At 40.7% G+C, this 13151-nt stretch overlaps 2 protein-coding genes across 5 annotated transcripts; both read left to right on the forward strand.

Moving 5' to 3' along the window:
- The first annotated feature begins 254 nt into the window (after positions 1 to 254).
- On the forward strand, positions 255 to 2198 carry ccdc106a (coiled-coil domain containing 106a). Its single transcript, XM_070912576.1, has 7 exons — positions 255 to 324; positions 414 to 512; positions 614 to 835; positions 959 to 1015; positions 1179 to 1460; positions 1597 to 1764; positions 1882 to 2198. The coding sequence occupies exons 1-7, from the start codon at positions 255 to 257 to the stop codon at positions 2196 to 2198; spliced, it is 1215 nt and encodes a 404-aa protein (XP_070768677.1).
- A 2597-nt stretch (positions 2199 to 4795) lies between these two features.
- On the forward strand, positions 4796 to 11377 carry u2af2a (U2 small nuclear RNA auxiliary factor 2a). Of its 4 annotated transcripts, none has more exons than XM_070911954.1 (12): positions 4796 to 5065; positions 5921 to 6062; positions 8197 to 8232; positions 8560 to 8663; positions 8895 to 9046; positions 9168 to 9284; positions 9386 to 9542; positions 9662 to 9741; positions 9935 to 10057; positions 10179 to 10265; positions 10859 to 11107; positions 11227 to 11377. In XM_070911954.1, exons 1-12 carry the CDS (start codon positions 5017 to 5019, stop codon positions 11359 to 11361), a joined length of 1431 nt encoding a protein of 476 aa, XP_070768055.1. In that variant the 5' UTR covers positions 4796 to 5016; the 3' UTR covers positions 11362 to 11377. The 4 variants fall into 4 exon arrangements, with proteins under 4 accessions (XP_070768055.1, XP_070768056.1, XP_070768057.1 ...); XM_070911955.1 differs by having other exon boundaries at positions 9386 to 9524; XM_070911956.1 differs by lacking the exon at positions 8197 to 8232.
- The last annotated feature ends 1774 nt before the right edge of the window (positions 11378 to 13151 follow it).

A 13151-nucleotide genomic window follows, 5' to 3' on the forward strand; every position in this document is an offset into this window, starting at 1 on the left:
ACCAGAGAGGTTTATAATAAAATTAGCTTTGGTTTGCTGGCTGTCTGAGCTTGCATAAAATATGACGGACCATATAATGAAAGCTTTCCGGGGTACTGTCCCTTCTGTAAATAAATGTAATTATAAGCACTATATTTATGTAACGAAGTCGTGTGCATTTGTGTGAAGTGCCCCAGCGAGTTCTTTAGCATAACTCGGCGACATCTTTAAACCCCTAAACTAATAAACATTCTCCACGTTGTCTGGTGTATGAGATGGAGGACGGAAACAGGACTGATGCTGCTTCTACATCCAAGAGCCACTCAGGCTCACTCCACCTGCAGAGTAAGCTTTTAAAAGCTGCAAATACGTATGATTTTCTGCCTTTAAGTCTGGCATTATAATTAATCCTGTGCACATGTTCTCCTGCTCAGCTCCAAAAAATGAGGACACCTATGAAATTGCCATCCCCTATGAAGAGAACAACTTTGAGCAGCAAGGATTTTTCAACCAGAATGATCAGAATTTTGATGGTGAATGTCAGAATCAACGCTATAAAATTCACTTTTATCTGTACAAGTTTCCTGATATACAATATTATGATTTCCAAAACTATCCTGTCTGTCCTCCTCAGAGTCCCCCCAATCCGCTGGCCCGTCTCCTGTCAACAACTCATACATGGTGATCACCAACCTGCGGACCCAGCTGCAGATCTCCCTGGAGAAAAACTCTTGGCTGCAGAAAAGAATTGAGGACTTGGAAGAGGAGAGGGACTTCCTCCGTTGCCAGCTGGACCGCTTCATCTTTTCCACTAAAAGCCAGGGTCAGGAGCAGAGTCAGAGCCAGTATAGTAACGGTGAGGACAGGGAACAGGTGTGGGATGATAACTGACAAGGATTTGAGTATAAGCTGATTAGAAACAGAACTTTTCTAAGAATGGAAAACTCATTTTTACCTTTTGGTATTTGTGTCTCTGTAGGATATGAATCTAGACGATTCAACTGGAGGGTGAGAAGAGAGGAAGATCGTCCCGCTGGTAAAAACAAAGATTTATGTACTTAACTATTGAATTAAAAAAGCAGTCATGGTTAGATATAGTGGTGCTTAAGTATAGTATGTTCATGCTTTACTGTATTACTTATATTTATTTCATCTTAGATCGCAGATTCTCAGTTATTATGGCTTTCTTCTCTTCATAGAGCAACAGAAGACAGACTCACAGCATTTCTCCTCACGACCGTTTATCCAACGCAGGCCTGGTCCTCCAACCATGGTGGCTTCCAAAAACCATGTCTCCAGTCCACTAACTAATCAGCTTGCCTCTATTAATGCTTTATTCAACTCTACACAATCCCAGGCCCTCTTGCAAGGCCATAGCCACAGTACTCCCAGTACCACAGCCAGTGGCAGCAGCTGCAACAGCAACAGCGCTACAAGGTCATCCATGAATGACATGAGTGGACATAGCAACGTAGGTCCAGGTAATACAAATGGCCCAAAGCTTTCCATCACATTAATTCATCTAATACTTGGGAGGGAAAAGAAATTGGAAAGAAATGTTGCCTGTGGCTTTTATCTAGTGGGTTTTACTGAGGAAATGTTTTATGTTCTCATCAGATTCACTTTCACTCTTGGGAGAATCTGATGAGTACTTGGAGCAGGACAGCTACCTCGACGAGGAGGAAATGATATCAGGAGAAGATGTTATGTCAGAGGCCATTAACGGCAACAGACACCAACTGAAGAGAAGGAGGGTCTTCCGACCACCTAGAGAGCGGCAGAGAGGTAAGGGAAGGAGAAAGATCCTGCAAGGCTCAACATTTCAGTTTTATTACTAACCTTATGACACAAACTGTCATAAGGCTGCTATTTCTAATGCTCTTTTACATTCTTGTTCTTCAGTGAAAGATGCTGCTGGAGTGCTGTTTCGCTACAAGAAGATCCTACTTACATACCAGCGTCTGAAAAATATGTCCAAAGCCTTCCAAATCCACGGTGTGGACCGCAACACGGTGGCTTCCACCACACCCATTGCTGAGCTGCTACTAGTGGCCCCAGAGAAGGTGGCAGAGGTGGGCGAGTTTGACCCATCCAAGGAGAAGCTGCTGGACTATGCCCGGCGCTGCTACACTGCCCTGGATGAGGAGACACTCAGCAGGGTGCAGGCCCTGAAGAAGAATAACCTGCTCCTGCCCATCTCCTACAGGTTCAGACACTGAGGGGAGAAAGACAGTGGAGTTGTTGGTTAAGTGAGGAGAGAAGAGGCAGTTGGGTTCTGCTGCAGCAGGCCAGCTCACCTCTGAGGCACAGAGATGTCCAGAGGCATGAGGATTTATTTTGCTATCTCAGAGTTCTGGATATGGCCATGTAAACTGCGGCTGACACCTTTGCTTTTCAGACAAATAGGCGTTTCACCTCTCACTTTTATTATCAGTATGTTGTACAGGAATGTCAGTTTCTTCGACAAATCCTCACCATCGTTCCAGTAATATTGAAGACGTGGGAGTTTCTGCTGAGACAGGGAAGGGAAAAAACATGGTTCTCATTGCTGAAAGAGCAAAATGGCATGTCTGTGTGAACAAAAATGTGTCTTTACTGTTATAGAGGGGATTGCTTTTCTTCAGTACTTAAATGAGTGCAATCATTCATGTTTCCACTTGAGGTTTGCAGAGACACACAGACCTTTTCTTTCCTGCACAGCTGGATCATCTCGAGGCCAGTAGTTCATTAATTGATTGTCTGAATCATTTCAGTTGACAGTTGAAAATTATTTATAAACATAGCAATTTGTATCACTTTATTTGTGTACAATCTTAAAAATATGGTAGTTTTCAATCGTAATGTCTGTTTATGTTAAAATTATGCTGCACTCCATAGATTTTGTGGAATCATTTTAATAATCATTTCCTCTTTTTTATATTGCTCTGTGTGTCTTTGTTGTATTATTATTGATATTGTCATTATATCTAGAACAATTTTCACTTGCCTTAATGCAATTTTTGTGATTTCCTCACATGAGACATGCAATAGTTTTAGGTCACTTTCACTCCCTGATCACCCACTGTATTAGAATCTTGGGAGTCATTTTCCATTCACTTTTCCTTTCTCTTAAAGAGAAGGAAACGCAAGTGATCTTTACTGACAGTAATATACTTCTGTCAACGGGAGCCACTTGTCTTTAGTTAAAAATCAAAGACACAAATATGTTGGTGATATTGTGTGTGTTTGACTCATAATAATAACACCAGTTGGTCTTGGGCCCAGTTTTAACAACAATACTGCTGCATTACTCTGTTGTTCCAGGGGTGGTATGAGCCCTTTTTGTAAATGATCTGCACTAAAATACAGTAAATGTCACTTCTTATGCTTCTGGTATTGAGGCTCTTGTAATGCTTTGGTGACAATAATACCTTTTGTAAAATGCGGTACGTAGCATTTACTATACTAGCTATTTGTAACATTGTATAATTTTTGGTTCTGTGTGAAAAATTGTGGACATTTATCACACAAACAATTTTACAGTGTGAGTTAAAGCATCAGCAAAAGCAGCTAGCTTGTACACACGGAGGATCTGTTATTGCTTCCCAACGCTCCACTACAAATGCATGTGTGACTATATTGTATGACAAGGTGTGGTGTTTATACCGGTACAGTAAAATGATAAGATCTCTTATATTAAAACAGATTAGGTTATGGTTACGGTGGAATACAGTGACGCTTAAATTTTCATATCTCAATAACCTTTTTCCTAAAAATAAACAGAGATAGGTACTCCAATGAGTCGATGTTATGCCATTTTCAATGTCTGATTGTTTTTATGGCTAAAAAGCAAGCAGTATAAGGTACAGTGCAACCTTGCAAAATCATACCAAGGTGCAGTGTTTTAAAAAAAACAATTATCTGTTTGTTTCATTTTTATGTCTCATTTTATGTGTTTTTAGTGAAACGTGTATCTCACTGAAACAATGCCTATCATTCACCAAATGTATAGTAAGACTGAAATGTCATCAAGGTGGTTGATTTCTTACAAAAATTAAGATTTATTAATCTGTAAAATCCAACATCACCACACCGCAAAATGCTTATGATTAGGGTCTTCAGTGTGACAGGTGTTTGTAGTACATTGTAGCCTGTCTGTGGGAAAGTGTGCATACATAAAATTATGTGCAAAACGGATCTTTCAGCTAAAAGAAAATGTGGCTTTACTTTGAGCACTTTATTTCCTAATTTCCAATTTCTCCACTTGAAACAACGTAGTCAGAACTAACCTTGGAGGAAAACACTGAATATGATCTTTATGACATAAAGAGTTTGTGAATATTTTTTGTTAATTTGATAAAACCCAGTTTGTGTAACATTTTGGAATTTCAATAAATCTGAATAATGGCGATGACTTTGACTTTGAAGCACTGTGTGTTCTTTCTAGCGTCTTTTTCACTCACCGGAAACCTGTCCTTCATCAACTTCCGGTGTCACGGGGTACCTGGGAGACGGAGCAAAAAAGCGGGCATACCGAAATCTTTATTGTTTTCACTTGGCTTAAAACATTTGAAAGCGTGTACAATTGACTTATAAAGTCAAACAACTGCGCCTTGCGGGCCAGTGACACCGTGGGATTTCGATTTGGCTTTGAAAAGAGTCTCATTCATTCGGTTTTCGTTCTAGCTAGCTAGCTAGCTAACTGGCTAACGAGCTTCCACACCAGTGTCTGGAGCAGCAGGCCCATTCTTCTGGACTTTGCTACAAGCTAGTTAGCTAACATTAGCAGGCTAACCCATGCGAACACGTTTTCTTTCTTAATGACTTTGACTGTTAAGTTGTAAATAAATACCACACCGCTAATGTGTGTGCTGGTTAACAAAGTTTGGTAGTTCGGCTGTTAAGTAGGCTGCTAGTTGAAGCAAACCTAATTGAGCTACATCAGCGAGGCACTTGTTTTTTTTTTTAAGTGTTGTTCACTTTGTTGCTAGCTTAAGCTAGCCTCCGTCAACTGAACAACGCAGTCACCGAAAGCGTAGTAGCCTTCAACTCACAGAAATGTCGGACTTCGACGAATTCGAAAGACAGCTCTCTGAAAACAAACAAGGTAAGTGAACCATTTCCACATCAGCGATTGAAAATGTTACTGGTATTTTCGATTGGAATTGCCGCCATAATTATAGCCAACCGTGGATATGTCTATTTGCTGGAACATTGTAAGCTAAATTATTAGCCCACTGTCTTTGACTCATTTGAGACGCGATTTAGTTGTAATGTACTGGTGCTCGTCAGACAATGTGGTCGGGCCTAATATGACTTACGTTAAATAATATTAGACTTCTGTAGTATCCTAATGTCGGCAGCTAGGTACCTAGCATTGTTTCTGTAAGGCAGGGCCAGTCTATATCATGGTGGTCCTCCTGCCTGAACCAGCTGACTGAATGACTCGGACAGCTCGCATTCATTTTTTGCAGCTGTTGCGCCCAGTAAACATTTCCAGTGCATTTTACCTATTATTGTGACACCCAGCCCGCAATACCATAGCTACTACCTTCATCCAACATTAAGCCCCCTTTAACCTTTATTTACTCTCAGTACACTGCATCTAGGTAGTAGATTAACCATTGTGGCACGTTGCACAAAAAGTTCAAACTACATACATCCTTTTTTTGTCCAGAATGGATGCATTGCATTGATTTGTAACTTCAACATACCACTACTATAGAAGCTGTGGCTGCCTTATAAAATTGTTACCATATACCAGTTTTAGTCTTACCATATGAACTAAAGTGTGTTGGACAAATACTCTTCATCTCTCTAATTTTAGATGGAAGCTGTGAGTATTTTTCCCTCGACAATTATCATCATCTATGAATTGCTATGTTTTCATTTTTCCACCGGTCAGCTAAATAAAGATAGATAAATACTGTTCTGTGAGTTAATATGCTCTCTATTCCTGCAGCTGAACGGGACAAAGAGAACCGCCACCACCGCCGGTCCTCCTCCCGCAGCCGTAGCAGAGAGAGGAAAAGGAGGAGCAGAGACAGGGATAGACGCAGCCGGGACCGTCGCGGGGACAGTAAGGAGCGCAGACACAGACGCAGGTTAGTACCTTTTATACAACTACAGCTGGACAAATGAGCTGTGAAAACTAATGTGTCACATCATCCTTCCCTACTGGCCTTGCACTTCATGTAATACATCATCATTTACCATTGGGTAAAATGAAGTGTTTCAGTCAAGCAAATGCCAAGGCTACAAATGGTTTTGACCATATTACTTTTACATTTCACTGTTAGTTTAGCAAATGGGGTCACACAAATGTACACAAGCATGCACACACTTTTTCGAGTTTGGCATCACTCTGAGTGTGCACACATACATGTTTTTTTTTTTTTTTGCCACACCACAATGTCTTCTCTACATCCTCAACTTGGTCTTGGCTTTTAATCAGTCACTTAATGTAATGTAGGTGGCTGTAAATTCCAAATACCAGCAAATCCACATTGAAAATTCATTAACATTGACTTAAAAACGATGTAAAAACGTAAGCCCTAATGACACTTAACAATGACAATGAGACTTAACTTAGTTTGGAAAAGAATAAGGAATGGGCAATGGTGGAAACTTGACTTTTCTTCTGTGTGACTTTGTAGCGCCTTTTTCATTCACCATCATTCATTCATAAACTTCAAGTGTCACAGGGTACCTGGGAGATGGAGCAAAAAAGCGGGTATACCGAAATCTTTATTGTTTTCTTGGCTTTTAATCAATCACTTAATGTATTGTAGGCTGTAAATTCCAAATTTCAGCAAATCCAAATTGAAAATGCATTAGCATTGACTTAAAAACAACGTAAAAACGTAAGCCCTGTCCTTCCAAGCCCACTCTTGTCCTTTTGGGGGTTGACCATGTCATGGTAACATTGGCAAATGCCATTCTGGGCAACAGTGCAAATTCACAAAGCTTGACAGGTGTCTGCAGGAAGGTGGGACTGTAGCCATAGATCACAGTGATTTATTTGGACTAACTTGAGATGAGCTAGTTGGGCTCCATGAATTAAGCCAATGAAAAATGCCTGCACTTTAGAAAGAAAGAAATATTATTCTGAATGAATAAGAATATTATTTCACTAATAAATTGACTTTCATATAGTCTATTTTGGATGATGTTATTTTTATGTTCTCTGTCCCTAAGCCCTCTATCACAGATGCTAATGACATTGTAGTAATTTTGCCTCAAGCGTACGGGACAAACTTTTTAATACACAAAGCATCAGCTGCTGCAACCCCTGTTATATTCTTGTTAATTTAACACAAAATTCAAAGTCAAGACTTAAGTAACAATAAATGGTTCTACAAAGAATTCAGAGCCATCCTATAATCCAAAAAATTCACAGACTGGTATTAATAGAACTCCTGCGAGAATAAGTGCTTTGTCTTTTTAGATTTCTCGCATATTCACTCTGGTGTCGCATTACATCAGATGTCTTTGACCCATGCAGTATGTGTGTGACCGTCTCATGATGAGCTGCACTGTTTGATAGAATCTCTTTAGGGGGAACATTTTGATACAGGTGAACGTTCTTCCCAGAACACTGCCAACACTGTTGATAACCACCTACAAAGGTGAAAAGCCGGTCTGTTGTCAGGGAAACATGCCCGCTTTTGTACCCATAACACCAGTACATCTTTTTGGACATGATTAGAAGTTTTGAGGATGTTCTCTTCTGAAAAATATGCTTTTCAGTTAATCTGGTGTTGATAGTCAAATCTATGGATTACATTTGTAGCCACACATCTCCTTAGTGACTGTTTGAATACATTATTTCTAACATGGACTTTTGTAAAGCTTGTCAATTCTCTACTTATTGCCTGACTGTTGTTCCTCGTCTCTCAGTGCTAATTTAAAACAAGTCACTGGTGGTCACTTAGTGTGAGCACTTGGTCAGAAGATGTAAAATTCAGTACCTGTGTTTTTGAGGATATCCTTTCTGCTTTCATTGCATCATTAGTTGTTCACAACTGGTATTGCATGTCAGCCGTGAGGGTCACTGAATGCTGGTTTGTCATCTGAACTTGAAAGGATTTTGCGCTTCTAGAAATGCACAAATTGACAAGGCTCCCGATAGCTTTTTGTATTTGGTGAGATTTAGGTTCTAATTTTGTGAATTGGTATTATTGGTGACTGTCATGGTTGATTTGAGAGAAATGTGAAACCCTTCCAATGTCATTTCAGCTCACCAACCAGCTACCCCCAGGACAATGCTGGAAGGTAATACAGCAAACTAACACAAAGCCGGTTTGTGCATTATTGCAACAACTGCAATTTAATGACCTGCCTCTGATTCTATGTTCTATTGACTCATTGTGTAAATGTCTGCCTGGATGGGGTTTTCTGTCCTTTCTATTCCCCTTTTACCATCATTTGCACACTTTTACAAAGTTTTGATTGATGCAATCCCCCCAAAAGTTACTAGATGTTATAGTATAGTTTTTGAAGACATGAGCCATCATCGGATCATGTAGTTTACTATTTAGTCAATCGGTTACATGTTGATTGTTCTACTTTTATTTCACATGTCTTCTATTCCTCCAACAGCCGTTCTCCACACCGTGAGAAGAAGAAGAAGGTGAAGAAGTACTGGGATGTTCCTCCACCTGGTTTTGAACACATCACTCCCATGCAGTACAAAGCCATGCAAGGTAACATCTCAGTGTTCTTCTCTTATTTGATTCGCTTTTAATTGGCTTCAGAGTTGAAAATTACTTTTGTTGTTACCTTCATTCTGTACTACAATAGGTAGTGCAACCTTACCTTACTGCAGCACATCAGTAATCTGCACATCAAGCTAAGATATAGATAACATACAGTAAAAAAGAAAAAATATATAATTAGATTGTTCACTGTTTCCTGTCTTTGGCTTTTCTCTCCAGCTGCAGGCCAGATCCCGGCCACAGCCCTCCTGCCGACCATGACGCCAGATGGCCTGGCTGTTACTCCCACCCCTGTACCTGTGGTGGGCAGCCAGATGACCAGGCAGGCCCGTCGACTCTACGTGGGCAACATCCCCTTTGGTATCACAGAGGTGAGGAACAGGATAACATTTTGCTTTTGAGCAAAAATTAGATTACGTAATGTGACTTTAATCATTTCACTATTAATTAAAGTAACGAGGTTCCTTAATTACCTCCCTCTCTTCTGTGTAGGAGTCCATGATGGATTTCTTCAATGCCCAGATGCGTTTGGGTGGTCTTACTCAGGCCCCTGGAAACCCTGTTCTTGCAGTACAGATCAACCAGGATAAGAATTTTGCCTTCCTTGAGGTGATATAATACCCCCATAAGCATGTCATGTGTTATCCCTGTTAAGCCATGTTTGAAGAGCAGTTATGAATTTGATCAAGTGTAATTTTGTTTCTGCGTAGTTCCGTTCAGTGGATGAAACGACACAGGCCATGGCCTTTGATGGCATTATCTTTCAAGGCCAGAGTCTCAAGATTCGTCGTCCCCACGATTACCAGCCTCTGCCCGGCATGAGCGAGAACCCCAGTGTCTATGTGCCTGGTACACAGACAATTAATGGTTTTTAACTCTAAGTACTTGTGGCATAATTCATAAGTCATCATTAATTCATCTACAGGGGCTTGCTCCCTGTGCTTTTCTGTTGATGTGTGTTACTGTCATCTTTGTGTCTCTTATAGGTGTGGTGTCCACGGTGGTTCCTGACTCGGCTCATAAGCTCTTCATCGGCGGCTTGCCCAACTACCTGAATGATGACCAGGTCTGTATTCCTGCAACACATGTATTTTCCATTCTAAAATAGTATTAACTACCCTAACCATAGCAATTACTATTGGTATATTTTACCATATTGCACTTTGAGTTCTGTATTGACCACTGGTCAGGTAATTTGAGGTTCCTTGCGTACTGCATCCTCTTTGAACTCTCATTGACTCTTGTCGTATGTGTCTCAGGTGAAGGAACTGTTGACGTCTTTTGGCCCCCTGAAGGCCTTCAACCTGGTGAAGGACAGCGCCACAGGCTTATCTAAAGGATACGCCTTTTGTGAATATGTTGACGTCAACCTTAATGATCAGGTAACCAATGCAACAGGAAAAAAGATGTTTACAGGACATGTTCCCTTTTTATCAGTCAATTTTACATAGACTCAGTTGTATGGGTTTTTGAAAGAATAATTTGAAACATTTATCGTTGCAGGCTATTGCTGGGCTGAACGGCATGCAGCTGGGAGACAAGAAGCTCCTGGTGCAGAGAGCTAGTGTGGGATCCAAGAACGCCACTCTGGTGAGTGTCCAAAGGCTGGACAGATGACAGCAGGGTGGTGGGAGGCTGGATGCTCTTTTAGAGTCGCTAAAATGGATAAAGACACAATGCTGATTATTAAATCTAGGGTAGCAATTTGTCTGCTACACTCACAGGCACAAATAAGTGCTCATTTAAAACGTTCCCTGTTCAGTAAACCTATGTTTGCAAAGTAGTCCAAGAAAATATTCTGCATACGCATCAGCTATGGGCTACTACAAAACTCAATCTTATTATTTATTTGTTCTTCTCAGCAAGAAAAGACAATATCAGTAAATGACGAACTACCGCTGGATATAAAATCAGTTATTAAAAGCTGTTTTGAAAAAGTGAGTTTGAAACATTCTCACTTTTAGTGGTAAATAAAAGCAAAACTATCTACAGGTAATTGTAATTTATGGGAATCGATACTTGGCAGCAGCACTGAAGGCCCTGTCTTCTTTTTCACCACTGTTTTGGCCGATAATGTCTATGTTGAATGTCATTGTGGATATCTTGCAGCTAGTCATAATACTTGGAGCAAGTTATGTAAAATACCGTTCACCCTGATCTAACTGTTTTGTCTGTCCTTCCAGACAAGTATAAACCAGACCCCAGTGACGCTGCAGGTGCCAGGTCTGAACAGCTCAGTGACTCAGATGGGTGGCCTGCCCACTGAGGTGCTGTGTCTGATGAATATGGTGGCCCCAGAGGAGCTGCTGGATGATGATGAGTATGAGGAGATCGTGGAGGACGTCAGGGACGAGTGCAGCAAGTACGGCCAAGTTAAGAGCATTGAGATACCTCGACCTGTGGACGGCCTGGAGGTGCCCGGGACTGGCAAGGTAGGAACCGTTACATGTCATTCAGTCATTAATTCATAATTTTGAATTTGTCGTGGAAAGTGATGTTATGATATATTCTTCAGTCATCATTTTAATGGTTGTTTTTCACTCTCTTGTAGATCTTTGTGGAGTTCATGTCAGTTTTTGACTCCCAGAAGGCCATGCAGGGGCTGACGGGAAGGAAGTTTGCCAACAGGGTGGTGGTGACCAAATACTGCGATCCAGACGCTTATCACCGCCGGGACTTCTGGTAGAGGAGGCATGAAGAGAAGAGGGGTTGGGGTGGGAGGGAGGGAACGTGTACTGTCCATTTCCAAATCAGCCCCCTGATCGATTTGGTAGAGCAACATTTCAGGTAGATCTGAGAGTATTAATCATTTGACAGATGGCTTTGGTGATGTCCAATTTACCATTTTAAGATCTACGTGAAATGTCCAGCAGTTAAAACATATTTGGAATTGGAAAAGGAGAAAAAAGCTGGAGGGTTTATATTCAGTCCATAACAGAGGGGGCTAGGTTTGGGTGGCGAGGGTGTAGCTGTGTGGGAGGGGGGGTCAAAGATTTTTGAGAAATGTGTGTAATAATAGGTCCAGGGTGGGGTCAACAATTTTTATACTTTGTGAGACAGGGATGTCATTCTGGGTGGGAGGGGGGTACCACACTTTAAGGTTTGTATTTAAATGGAGGTAGCCTGTTTTAAGTACATTAGGAAGGAGTTGCAGTAGGAAACTAACTGGACTATTGTGATGGAGGAAAACAGGAGTGTTTATTTGTGAAAGGCAGATGTGGGGGAGATGGAGAGGAAGATGAGGGCATTTTTGTTTGACCATCTAATGTAGATACACAGTAGCTGTAACATCCACTTCAGTTTTGCCACCATCATTAGAAAGGCGAGAGGAGAGTCCTCATTTCTGATTTCTTTGTGTTTTTTTTGTTTGGACTCGATCATTTCTTCCTGTTCCTTCATTTTCATCTGACTACTGCCCCCCTCAGGACGATTGTTAGAGAATCTGTTGTCTAATTGGACTCTATCTGAATGTTAACTGTATTTGTTCCAATACTGTGTGTAGCTTCACTGATTTGAGCTGTAATATCACCTTGTATTCAGGCCGCAGAATAACATGAACAGCAGGACAGAACGTTTTCAGTTATGCTAGTTTGATTTTCTTTTCTTTTTTTTTTCTATTTTCTGTAACCTTTTCACGTCCATCTTTTGTGTACAGCTTTTAACAGGTGAGATTGTTTTGTCTCAGCAGTTCAGTCCTGATTTAATTCAAGAGGAAATAAACAAAAGGAAGATGGGGAGAGGCAAAGATTGGCATTTAATGGGGGATTGATCTCTTCCTTACCAAAAAGCCTTAATGTTATTACATGTCAATTCGCTAGGAAAAGAAATTCGGCTTGCCACTCTATCACTGATGTCTGTATGTTCATAGATGTCACTATCTTGTACTTTTTTTCATTTCTCCTTGTTTCCCAGCAGATATGGGATGTAAGGTGTTTTGGACCCGGTTGTTTTTTTGTGCAACGTCTCACCTCTTTGACAAGACCAAATAAACACGTGACTAATACCCACGACTCATGTTGTACTGCAGAGTGAAACCAAAACCACACAACTCTCTGTTTTTGTTACAAAAAAATAGATAAATTGATAGAAATGTCTTGTCCCCACTATAGAATTAAAAACTAAACCTATACTGCAATGGCTCATTTGGGCTCTCGAGACATTAATGAATACATTAAAGCCTGCAGACGACGAATTACTATCATACACCAACTAAATTTCAACAAACAAATACAACCTTTTCGCATTTTAGTGTTCAGCTTTCATGATTTTATGGTGTTACTGTTCAGCTGTTGGGGGATTTTCACTAAAAAAAGAAAACTGTCCGTATGTACAAAATCTGTGTTCTCTCATCTCCCTCATCTTCTGCCCTTGATTCTCTGAGGACCACATGTTCACACTGTACGGGCTTGAGACCGCTTTCGTTTGATACCTTAGGTTGCTTAAAAACACTGAAGAGAGATTGTGTCAGTGATAACA

Source organism: Enoplosus armatus, chromosome 9 (genome assembly GCF_043641665.1).
Source record: "Enoplosus armatus isolate fEnoArm2 chromosome 9, fEnoArm2.hap1, whole genome shotgun sequence".
NCBI classification, from domain to species: domain Eukaryota; kingdom Metazoa; phylum Chordata; class Actinopteri; order Centrarchiformes; family Enoplosidae; genus Enoplosus; species Enoplosus armatus.

Excerpts from the sequence above, each read along its gene's own strand:
- ccdc106a (XM_070912576.1), top strand. The coding sequence starts at position 255 with ATGGAGGACGGAAACAGGACTGATGCTGCTTCTACATCCAAGAGCCAC. Across the intron at positions 513-613 it reads GAATGATCAGAATTTTGATG|AGTCCCCCCAATCCGCTGGC; the intron begins GTGAATGTCAGA and ends TGTCCTCCTCAG. Across the intron at positions 1,461-1,596 it reads ACATAGCAACGTAGGTCCAG|ATTCACTTTCACTCTTGGGA; the intron begins GTAATACAAATG and ends TGTTCTCATCAG.
- u2af2a (XM_070911954.1), top strand. The coding sequence starts at position 5,017 with ATGTCGGACTTCGACGAATTCGAAAGACAGCTCTCTGAAAACAAACAA. Across the intron at positions 5,066-5,920 it reads GCTCTCTGAAAACAAACAAG|CTGAACGGGACAAAGAGAAC; the intron begins GTAAGTGAACCA and ends CTATTCCTGCAG. Across the intron at positions 10,058-10,178 it reads ACGTCAACCTTAATGATCAG|GCTATTGCTGGGCTGAACGG; the intron begins GTAACCAATGCA and ends TTATCGTTGCAG.